The following is a 12,740-nucleotide window of genomic DNA, read 5'->3' on the forward strand; positions in this document are numbered from 1 at the left end:
GCCCAGTCCCCTCATGATAGTAAGCAATTGTACCAAGTTTGAATGCAATAGCATTGATACTTTATGAGAAAAGTGGATCTAAACAAAAAACTTAACCGGACGCCGACGCCAAGGTGATGACAATAGCTCATATTTTTTTTCAAAAAATAGATGAGCTAACAAGAGATGTGTTTGTCAGAAACACAATGCCCCCTATTGCACTGCTTTGAAGCCATAAATTTGACCTTTGACCTTGAACAATGACCTTGACCGTTAGCCACTCAAAATGTGCAGCTCCATAAGATACACATGCATGCCAAATATCAAGTTGCCATCTTCAATATTCAAAAAGTTATGTCCAAACTTTAACTAAGGTTAAAGTTTTAGGAACGAAAAATACAATGATATTTGACCTTTGACCTTGAAGGATGACCTTGACTTTTCACCATTCAAAATGTGCAGCTCCATGAGATACACATGCATGCCAAATATGAAGTTGCTATCTTCAATATTGCAAAATTTATAAAAGTTTAACCAAGGTTAAAGTTTTGTGACACACACATACAATGACTGACTGACACAATGACAGACAGACAGGCCACAAACAATATACCCCCGATCTTTCGATCCGGGGGCATACAAATAATATGATTTTGTGTTTTTGTCACAGTTAAGGCCCACATGCAACATGTCATACTGCGCAGCAAGTTGATATAACATGTCATAAACATTCAAAATTGAACAAGCAAATTCGTTGAATTGATATCCCCCACCAATATGCTTCTGGACACAAAAGTGTTTTATTTGACACTCAAAAAAGCATTTTTTCAAAATACAAAGGGCCATAACTCCGTTATTAACAGATGGTGTACATGCCATTTGGCATGCATCATCCTCTTACCCATATATATACTTATACCAAGTTTCAATGAAATCCGCAAAAGCACTTCCAAGATATGGCTCCGGACGGACGGAGAGACGGACGGACAACGCCAAAACAATATCCCTCCGCCTATGGCAGGGGATAAAAAGCTAAATAACTTATTTGTTTAATTAGGATGAAAAAAGGCAAATAAATAATGGAAGACAATTCAAGCAAGTCTCAATGTTGAATTGTATGAGAACTACATGGAACAAATGTCTACAGACTGACTATCATTCAAGTAATATATGAGCTGCTTCATGCAAAAATGGGTCTTATGCCATATGCAGCCAGCGTAGCTCACGTACAGCATGCACATTCACTCAGTCTGGGGACCGTTTCAATAAACATCGTCATACACTTTTACAATATGATACATATTTCGAAGATGCAATTTTGTTTAAGTACATATTATTTGATTTTAAATTTTCAGTACTTAATGAATTTCTCTAGGAACGTTTATATTTAATGAGCATGGCGAACAAATACGTGTGTACTTATTTAGATTACAAAATTCACTTGTAAGTTAAAATTGTCGTATAATCGTTATTAAAACGGGCACCTGGTCAGTAGCTATTCTGTTTCCTAATGAGTATACCCAACCTTGCTGGACTTAACATCACACAGAGTAGCTGTTGGCCAAACTGAGTGAGCGCTGGAAGCATTTGTCATAAGACCCCTCTTTGCATGATGCAGCTCATTCATAACACCCTCCAACAGCGTATAATTATTTCTTAAACCTAGAATCAACTCACTTATCTGGTCGGTAGAATTAGAAGTAGTAATTGGTGCAACAACTTCAGTGAAGGGTGAATCATTACTGGTCCTTGCATGGGGAACTGGTCCATCTTCCTGAGACACTGCCTCTGTGTTGCTGCAACCTACAGATGTCGTGTGGTTGGCTATGTAATTCTTCAGCAATGTTTTGATTTCATCAGTCTGCAAATGACATTCACAGAACCAATTTCCAACATATTTTAGTAAAAACAAGAGCTGTGTTTGTGAAATACACTGCCTCCTACTGCACTTTGAACCAGCGCAGCAGCTATATCCCAATTGAAAACATTATGACGAGGATACGATTCATTTATATTTGACAAAATCAATGAACTTAAACAAAACTCAAACTTGATCTTTAAGACATGCAGGTAGCCTAGCAAACCGAAAATCAGGTAAATACCCAAAAGCGTTTTGAAAACAAAACTCTTGAAACTGAATGCCAGACGGTCTGAGAGACATACGGACAGACAGAGCAACTGCTATATGCCACCCTACCAAGGGCATACAATTCTGATTGTGAAAATAATCCAAAACATTCAAGTTTCCAATATTATTAACTGCAATTATTGAAAGCAGAGCATTGGTCCTTATGGTTAAGGTTTAGAAAAAAACATTTTGGCCATGTTTACATGGGAACCTTGCTCTTGGAAAAAGGGGTTTATTGCATATGCAGGTGGTCCGTTACCGTCCGTATCAGAGACACCCCCTTTGCTGGAATCGATACTCTGATACACTTGATTTTTCAGATACAGTCAATTTTTTGTAGACTCCTTTCAACAAAAAATTCAACTAGCGCTTTGTCACAGACGTGACGAATACCCCCAAATGCCGCATTGACACAGAATATTTTGCATGTTGTCTTCACAAAAAATAGCGGACACCATGCTCAATGTTTAAAACACAGTAAGTGACCCTGTGACCTGGTTTTTGACCCTGCATGGCCCATGTTCGAACTTGACCTTGACATCATCTAGATACAACTTCTGACCAAGTTTGGTGAAGCTCTGATGAAAACTACTTGAATTAAAGAGTGGACAACATACTGAATGTTTAAAAGGCACTAAGTGACCCTGTGACCTAGTTTTTGACCCGGCAAGGCCCATGTTCGAACTCGGCCTAGACATCATCTAGATACAACTTCTGACCAAGTTTGGTAAAGATCGGATGAAAACTAATTGAATTAGAGAGCGGACACGGACCGACCGACCGACTGACAGACAAGCTCACTCCTATATATCCCCCTAAACTTCGTTTAGTTGGGGTATAACCATGACCCATGTTCGAACTTGGCCTAGACATCGTCTAGATACAACTTCTGACCAAGTTTGGTGAAGCTCTGATGAAAACTACTTGAATTAGAGAGCGGACATCATACTGAATGTTTAAAACGCACTAAGTGACCCCGTGACCTTGTTTTTGACCCGGTAAGGCCCATGTTCGAACTCGGCCTAGACATCATCTAGATACAACTTCTGACCAAGTTTGGTGAAGATCGGATGAAAACTACTTGAATTAGAGAGCGGACAAGGACCGACCGACAAGCTCACTCCTATATACCCCCCTAAACTTCGTTTAGTGGGGGTATAATAAAGCAGAAAGTGTCTCCCACATACCTTTGCCATGTCTAGAGGAGTTTTCTGGTCCAGGGCTATTCGGGAGGGGGAAGCCCCAAATTTCAAGAGTATCTTCACAGACTCTGTGTGCCCCATATGGGCTGCCTGGTGTAGTGGAGTGTAACCGTCCACATTTCCCACATTCACAAAGCTGGACTTCTGAAAGAACACAATATGTTAACTAAATACGCATTTTATTTCTCCCTGAACCTCAATGTAAAAATCAACTCGGGGCTTTTTCTCATAAATTTAAGAGCATGATAATTGTATATACCTGTGAAAATGAAAATTTAGAGATAATTTATTCTAGATTGGGAAAGACAAACTGTTAAATATATAATTTTTTAACTATTGGTGATTAAACTTATAATTGGGGAATATGACCCAATAAGGGATATAAATAAACTAACCCACCCCCCACCGGCAACTTTCAAATGAGCCTTACTATGGAACAAGAGCTGTCACCATAGGTTGACTTATGCCCCCTATAAACGCTTGATAGAAGTTATGAGTTTTTTTCAAAACCTAAACGCAGATTTCGAAACCTAAACGCGGACCCTAAATTCAAGGTCAAGGTCACAGGCGTCAAAATTTGTGTGCGTATGGAAAGGCCTTGTCCATATACACATGCATGCCAAATATGAAATTGCTATTTGAACTGACATAGAAGTTATGAGCATTTTTCGAAACCTAAGTGCAAAGTGTGATGGACAGACGGACTGACGGACAGTGCAATCACTATATGCCCTCCTTCGGGGCCATAAAAACTGGGCTTAATGCATGTGGGTAAAGTATAGCCTGAGCAGTTTGCAAAATTTCAGACACTTTCTGCCTAAACTTGATATTTTGTTTATAAGAGACTTCATTAAAATGATAAATTACTTTAAATCAGAAAGTGTTGTCCCTTATGAGCCTGTGCAGTCCACACACCATAGTCCCTTATGAGCCTGTGCAGTCCACACACCATAGTCCCTTATGAGCCTGTGCAGTCCACACACCATAGTCCCTTATAGCCTGTGCAGTCCACACACCATAGTCCCTTATGAGCCTGTGCAGTCCACACACCATAGTCCCTTATAGCCTGTGCAGTCCACACACCATAGTCCCTTATGAGCCTGTGCAGTCCACACACCATAGTCCCTTATAGCCTGTGCAGTCCACACACCATAGTCCCTTATGAGCCTGTGCAGTCCACACACCATAGTCCCTTATAGCCTGTGCAGTCCACACACCTTAGTCCCTTATGAGCCTGTACAGTCCACACACCATAGTCCCTTATGAGCCTGTGCAGTCCACACACCATAGTCCCTTATAGCCTGTGCAGTCCACACACCTTAGTCCCTTATGAGCCTGTGCAGTCCACACACCATAGTCCCTTATGAGCCTGTGCAGTCCACACACCATAGTCCCTTATGAGCCTGTGCAGTCCACACACCATAGTCCCTTATAGCCTGTGCAGTCCACACACCATAGTCCCTTATGAGCCTGTGCAGTCCACACACCATAGTCCCTTATGAGCCTGTGCAGTCCACACACCATAGTCCCTTATGAGCCTGTGCAGTCCACACACCATAGTCCCTTATAGCCTGTGCAGTCCACACACCATAGTCCCTTATGAGCCTGTGCAGTCCACACACCATAGTCCCTTATGAGCCTGTGCAGTCCACACACCATAGTCCCTTATGAGCCTGTGCAGTCCACACACCAAAGTCCCTTATGAGCCTGTGCAGTCCACACACCATAGTCCCTTATGAGCCTGTGCAGTCCACACACCACAGAAAGTGTTGTCCCTTATGAGCCTGTGCAGTCCACACACCATAGTCCCTTATGAGCCTGTGCAGTCCACACACCACAGAAAGTGTTGTTCCTTATGAGCCTGTGCAGTCCACACACCATAGTCCCTTATGAGCCTGTGCAGTCCACACACCATAGTCCCTTATAGCCTGTGCAGTCCACACACCATAGTCCCTTATAACCTGTGCAGTCCACACACCATAGTCCCTTATGAGCCTGTGCAGTCCACACACCAGTCCCTTATGAGCCTGTGCAGTCCACACACCATAGTCCCTTATGAGCCTGTGCAGTCCACACACCATAGTCCCTTATGAGCCTGTACAGTCCACACACCATAGTCCCTTATGAGCCTGTGCAGTCCACACACCATAGTCCTTTATGAGCCTGTGCAGTCCACACACCATAGTCCCTTATGAGCCTGTACAGTCCACACACCATAGTCCCTTATGAGCCTGTGCAGTCCACACACCATAGTCCCTTATAGCCTGTGAAGTCCACACACCATAGTCCCTTATGAGCCTGTGCAGTCCACACTCCATAGTCACTTATGAGCCTGTGCAGTCCACACACCATAGTCCCGTATGAGCCTGTGCAGTCCACACACCATAGTCCCTTATGAGCCTGTGCAGTCCACACACCATAGTCCCTTATGAGCCTGTGCAGTCCACACACCATAGTCCCTTATGAGCCTGTGCAGTCCACACACCATAGTCCCTTATGAGCCTGTACAGTCCACACACCATAGTCCCTTATGAGCCTGTGCAGTCCACACACCATAGTCCCTTATGAGCCTGTGCAGTCCACACACCATAGTCCCTTATGAGCCTGTGCAGTCCACACACCATAGTCCCTTATGAGCCTGTACAGTCCACACACCACAGTCCCTTATGAGCCTGTGCAGTCCACACACCATAGTCCCTTATGAGCCTGTGCAGTCCACACACCATAGTCCCTTATGAGCCTGTGCAGTCCACACTCCATAGTAACTTATGAGCATGTGCAGTCCCCACACCATAGTCCCTTATGAGCCTGTACAGTCCACACAACTTAGTCCCTTATGAGCCTGTGCAGTCCACACACCATAGTCCCTTATAGCCTGTGCAGTCCACACACCATAGTCCCTTATGAGCCTGTGCAGTCCACACACCATAGTCCCTTATGAGCCTGTGCAGTTCACACACCATACGAAAATGCATTTAGCCCCGTTTATGCAGAGCGAGGCTCTTATAAACATAAATACATATGAGTCGTGTTCTGAGAAAACTGGGCATAATGCATGTGCGTAAAGTGTCGTCCCAGATTAGCCTGTGCAGTCCGCACAGGCTAATCAGGGACGACACTTTCCGCCTAAACTTGATTTTCGGTAAGGAGGGATGACACTTTACGCACATGCATTATGCCCAGTTTTCTCAGAACATGACTCATATAAAGGTTAGAAAAGATCTGCCTCAAATAGATGTTAAGCCATAACACCCTCACAGCCCCTTCTAACAATCGAAGTAAGATTGACACATAGAGTAACAACACACTGATTAATATTTCATACTTAAAGGGTTGACTGCATTTTATAAAACCCCAGAAAGTACTATTGCTCATAGCTATCAAAGATCCTTAGGGCAAACTTAATTCATAACATTTCTAAAGTCTCTTGACTATTTCTTGTATAAGATTTTGAACAGTAAAAGTTTTTTAATTGTAAATATTGATAAATGAGTAATATTTTGTTACCAGTATTTTATTAGCAGAAAACAGTGGAGTTCACATAGAAATTTGATCTGGAAATTTTCGCTTTAGGCAACATAAAAATGGCTATATGAAACCAGCATAAAAAGAGAACAGCTATCATGTAACTCGCAGTCTGTTCAGGTTTTGTACTGTTTGCAGCTCATATGATCAGTATATTAGGGTTGGATATGAAGCCTTCAAAATTTGAATCTAGTAAGAAAGGTCTTCAATTAAATTAGATTTTCAAAGGGACTGCAGACTCATGACAGTGCTCATGAGAGTGGGAAAGGATTCATTTATGATTTCCTTTAGGGATCTCTTTTGACTACCCGTTGATAAGTTCAACTTGCCTCCAATAACAGCTGCACAATAGCGGGGCTGGATCTTGCGCAGGCCAGATGTAGAGGGATCTCTCCGTGCTGATCGTGAATGTTGACACTGGCTCCATGATTCACCAACTCCTCCACCATCTGATATTGGAACAATAAAATTAGCTTCACTCTGGGAAAACAGGGCTTAATGCATGTGCGTAAAGTGTCGACCCAGATTAGCATGATCACACATAAGTTTTTTCTTTAATTTGACCTAGTGATAAACGTTTTGACCCCACCATATTGTCTGTTTCATACTCGCCAAGATATCATTGCAACAAATGTTCTTTAGAAGTTTCATGATGATTGGCAAATGTTGACAAAGCACAACTGCCAAAAAAAAGGCCGTTATAAACACTAAACCTGAGAAATAGTGCAAAATGCCCACTATTTTCACTGCTATATTTCAGTCCATGAAAAAGTGATAAACCAGTTGTCAATCACTGATATTTCCCCACAAACCACAGGAGACAATAAAGCATAAAATACCAATTGATAACAGCAACAGTTTTACTGCAGGCCTTTCTATACCTTTAACACACCCATTCCTTAAGCAAAACTATACATGATTTTTTTCTTACAGTTTAAATAATAATTAAGAGTTATATTGAATGAGTTTTCAAAAATTCAGTGTACTTTTCACGCAAAAAAATTATATATTTCCCTAAATGCCTTGAACAATTTTTGTGTGACCTTTTGTCTGTCATGGTAGCAGGCCAGGTGTAGAGGAGTGATGTGTTTGGTCGTCTGTATGTCAAGGAGGGCACCTTTCATCAGCAGAATTTCAAACACATCAAAGTTGTTCTCGATGACGCATATGTGCAGGGGAGAGAATCCCTTCTTGTTTCTGCAGTCTATTTCAAGGGCATCCTTCATAGAATGCTGTGGAAATGACAATAAATTCAGTTTAAACCAATTTATTTAAGCTTGATTGCATTGAAAGCCTTAGGCTTATTGAAATGCTTTCGAGTCCGTTTTCTGGGCCTTTAACCAGTACTAGGTGTCTTTGTGTAAGATCTTAAGAACGCTTCCATGGTGGGGATCGAACCCATGACCTTCCGGTTGCTAGGCAGACACCATGTCCATTACACCATGGCAACCTTGAAAAGCAATTAAAGGAGGTACAGTGTTTTTTATCATTCAAAATCAGGTCCGGTTATCGGCCCGATTCCCAATGGAAACAAGATATGTGTTTGTCAGAAACACTTTGTCCCCTTTTGTACCGCTTTGAAGCTATATATTTGACCTTTGACCTTGAAGGATGACCTTGACCTTTCACCACTCAAAATGTGCAGCTCCATGAGATACACATGCATGCCAAATATGAAGTTGCTATCTTCAATATTGCAAAAGTTATTCCAAAATGTTAAAGTTGGAGCAAACACACAAACAAACAAACCAACAGACAGGGCAAAAACAATATGTCCCCCACTATAGTGGTGGGGGACATAAAGATAATGCATGGTTACAAAGGAATATATGACTGCAAATTACATAATCTTACAGTCCTAGATATAAAGACTTACACGAAACAATACTATTTAAAATGCTGATGTTGATTATCCACACATGTTCATTATAAGAGACATGAAACTTGAACATAATCAATGTACCTATGAAGTTTCATGATCCTAGGCCTAAGCGTTCTTGAGTTATCATCCATAAACCATCTGGTGGACGGACATACGGACATACATACGGACGTACCGACATGAGCAAAACAATATACCCCCTCTTCTTCGAAGGGGGGCATACAAATAAAACAAGCAAATTCGTTGAATTGATATCCGCCGCCAATATGCTTCTGGACACAAAAGTGTTATATCTGACACTCAAAAAAGCATTTTTTCAAGAAACAAAGGGCCATAACTCCGTTATTAACAGATGGTGTACAATGCCATTTGGCATTCATCATCCTAGTATCCATATATATACTCAAACCAAATTTCAATGAAATTCGTCAAAGCACTTCCAAGATATGGCTCCGGACGGACGGCAACTTGTCTTTTTACTGTACCCTTATGATAGTTTGCGAGTGTTCCAAGTATGAAAGCAATATCTATGATACTTTAGGGGTAAAGTGGACCAAAACACAAAACTTAACCAAATTTTCAATTTTCTAAGTATAAAGGGCCCATAATTCCGTCCAAATGCCAGTCAGAGTTACATAATTTTGCCTGCACAGTCCCCTTATGATAGTTAATAAGTGTTGCAAGTATGAAAGCAATAGCTTTGATACTGTAGGAATAAAGTGGACCTAAACACAAAACTTAACCATATTTTCAATTTTTTAAGTATAAAAAGGGCACATAATTCTGTCAAAATGCCAGTCAAAGTTACATAACTTTGCCTGCACAGTCCCCTTATGATAGTTAGTAAGTGTTGCAAGTATGAAAGCAATAGCTTTGATACTTAAGGAATAAAATGGACCTAAACACAAAACTTAACCAAAATTTTCAATTTTCTAAGTATAAAAAGGGCACATAATTCTGTCAAAATGCCAGTCAGAGTTACATAACTTTGCCTGCACAGTCCCGTTATGATAGTTAGTAAGTGTTGCAAGTATGAAAGCAATAGCTTTGATACTTAAGGAATAAAATGGACCTAAACACAAAACTTAACCAAAATTTTCAATTTTCTAAGTATAAAAAGGGCACATAATTCTGTCAAAATGCACGCCAGAGTTATCTAACTTTGCCTGCCCAGTCCCCCCATGATAGTAAGTAAGTGTACCAAGTTTGAATGCAATAGCATTGATACTTTCTGAGAAAAGTGGACCTAAACGCAAAACTTAACCGGACGCCAACGCCGACGCCAAGGTGATGACAATAGCTCATAATTTAAAAAAAATAAATAGATGAGCTAAAAATGAAAAGCTTGCTGTGGCGTCATGGATGTGTTGTCCACCTAGCAACTGGGATTCGATCTTCCTCAAAGACACCAAGAACTGATTCTAGGCCCAAGAAATGGACTCGAGAGTGTTACAAATAAGCCTATGGCTTTCTATGCAAGCAAGCTACAATAAATTAGTCTGAAACAAACAATAAATGAAATGCTGGAGAATAGTAATACTGCTGATGATTGTGACACTTACTCTCTGAATGTTGACACACTTGACACACTGACAAAGGGGGTGACACATTGTCTCCATGGTGACCTGGTCAGGGCTTGGTAGCGGGGATGTGTCCTCCACCCAGCCCAGGTAGAACTGGACCTACAGGGGGAACACAATATTTGAGCTTCACTCTGGAAAATCTGAACTTAATCCATGTGCATAAAGTGTTGTCCCAGAGGAGCCTTTGCATTCCACAAGGGAGGCAACTGCGGGCTTCACAGGAGACATCACCGCCTTGCTGGAGTTGTCCACCATGGGCAAATCAGAGTCACCTTTACAGGATATAAGCTTAAACTAGAGCTTTGTCACAGACGTCACGTATACCCCCACATGCTGCATTGACACACAATATTTTGCTTGCTGTCTTCACAAAACAAGAGAAGTTCATTCATGGCGATTTTTAAGAATTATTATGCCATTATCATTAATGGCCATTTCGACCTTTGAACTCTTGAATTCTTTCGCACAACACGCCGTCCAATGACTGTGAACAAAATTAATGTACAGTCATTTTAAAATCTCACAATGAATGACATAGTTATGGCCTTGGCAAGATCATTTATGGACATTTTTGACCTTTGAACTCAAAGTGAGACCTTCCCTTTGGAGATAACGACGTTATTCTTTCGCATGACAATCTGTTAAATAATGGTGAACAAATGGGCCAAATGATTTTAAAATCTCACAATGAATGACATAGATATGGCCCGGACAAGCTCATTTATGGCCATTTTTTCGCCTTTGAACTCAAAGTGTGACCTTAACCTAGGAGATATTGATGTACTTCTTTCGCATGACACACCGTCCCATGGTGGTGAACAAATGCACCAAATCATTTTAAAATCCAACGTTAATTGACATAGTTATGGTCCGGACAAACTTTCGGTTTAAAACGCACTAAGTGACCAAATGACCTAGTTTTTGACCTGGCTTGACCCATATTCAACCTTTACCTAGACATCATCTAGATACAACTTCTGACCAAGTTTGGTGAAGATCGAATGAAATTTTCGGGACAGACAGACCGACCGACAAATTGACTCTTATATAGCCCCCATTACCAATGGTAATGGGGGTATAATAATTTACACCCAAGAATTTTTTAATAATCGTTTGGCATACCAAATAAGCATATATAAATAAATACTTCAAAATAGACATGATATCCATTAAACTGCTGATCTTGATATGGCTAAACATTTATGTGGACCACAAGATACTACCCACAAACAATTCATACTATGCACACGAAAATCATGAAAGTCGCCGTGGTGTAATGGATATGGTGTCTGCCTAGCGACCGGGAGTTCACAGGTTCAATCCCCAGTGTGGAAGTGTTCTTTAGATCTCCCACAAAGACACCAAGTACTGGTTCTAGACCCAGGAAACGGACTCAAGAGCATTTCAATAAGCCATGGGCTTTCAATGCAATTGAGCTTAAATAAATAGGTTTAAACTAAAACAATCATACTGCTTTTACTTCATTACATTTTCAAAATTGTTTATATAAGTTATGTCAAGTGATTAATCACTTGGCCAATTTTTTCATTGTAACGGAAATTGATTTCCTTTATTATCTTGTATCAGAACATAACTGATACTCCCGCACATTGTTTTGTTAGTTAACATCAAGGGCAAATGACTCATTAATATATACACAACTGTGGATCTTGCACATCTACACTTCAAAGAGAAGCCATATTTGAAGTTTCAATTTCATCACTTGAGAAATGTCAATATAATTCGCTCCACAAACTGATAACATATGTTTGCAGACAAACCCTACTGCCAAATCAAACCAACTGATGGACAGAGGAACTACCTCCATTCCGAGGTAAAATAAAACTTACTGGGCCTTAGGCATGTTCGTAAAGTGCACTTCCAGATTAGTCTGTCTGGTCCTTACAGCTAATCAGGGACAACACTTTCCGCTTTTATGGGATTTTTCGTTTCAAGGAAGTCTCTTCTTCGCACAATCCAGTCTCATCAGAAAATGTCATCACTGATTAGCCTATGCGGAATGCACAGGCTAACCTTGCGCAATACTTAAGGCTCATGCATTAAGCTCAGTTTTGCGGAATGCACAGGCTAACCTTGCGCAACACTTTAGGCTCATGCATTAAGCTCAGTTTTGCGGAATGCACAGGCTAACCTTGCGCAACACTTTAGGCTCATGCATTAAGCTCAGTTTTGCGGAATGCACAGGCTAACCTTGCGCAACACTTTAGGCTCATGCATTAAGCCCAGTTTTGCGGAATGCACAGGCCAACCTTGGGCAACACTTTAGGCTCATGCATTAAGCTCAGTTTTGCGGAATGCACAGGCTAACCTTGCGCAACACTTTAGGCTCATGCATTAAGCCCAGTTTTGCGGAATGCACAGGCCAACCTTGGGCGACACTTTAGGCTCATGCATTAAGCTCAGTTTTGCGGAAAGCACAT

General features: G+C 41.1%; 1 protein-coding gene across 12 annotated transcripts in view; it reads right to left on the reverse strand.

Moving 5' to 3' along the window:
• Positions 1 to 12,740, reverse strand: part of LOC127845441 (ankyrin repeat domain-containing protein 27-like) — a 339,366-nt gene that overhangs the window by 5,474 nt on the left and 321,152 nt on the right. For all 12 annotated transcript variants that reach the window (XM_052376353.1, XM_052376348.1, XM_052376342.1 and 9 more), the window contains 5 exons: positions 10,279 to 10,398; positions 7,878 to 8,066; positions 7,164 to 7,283; positions 3,295 to 3,453; positions 1,657 to 1,840 (listed from right to left, as the gene is read on the reverse strand). In XM_052376353.1, the coding sequence (XP_052232313.1) occupies positions 1,657 to 1,840; positions 3,295 to 3,453; positions 7,164 to 7,283; positions 7,878 to 8,066; positions 10,279 to 10,398 (772 nt within the window). The remainder of the gene's footprint in view (positions 1 to 1,656; positions 1,841 to 3,294; positions 3,454 to 7,163; positions 7,284 to 7,877; positions 8,067 to 10,278; positions 10,399 to 12,740) is intronic.

Source organism: Dreissena polymorpha, chromosome 9 (genome assembly GCF_020536995.1).
Source record: "Dreissena polymorpha isolate Duluth1 chromosome 9, UMN_Dpol_1.0, whole genome shotgun sequence".
Classification (NCBI taxonomy): Eukaryota; Metazoa; Mollusca; class Bivalvia; order Myida; family Dreissenidae; genus Dreissena; species Dreissena polymorpha.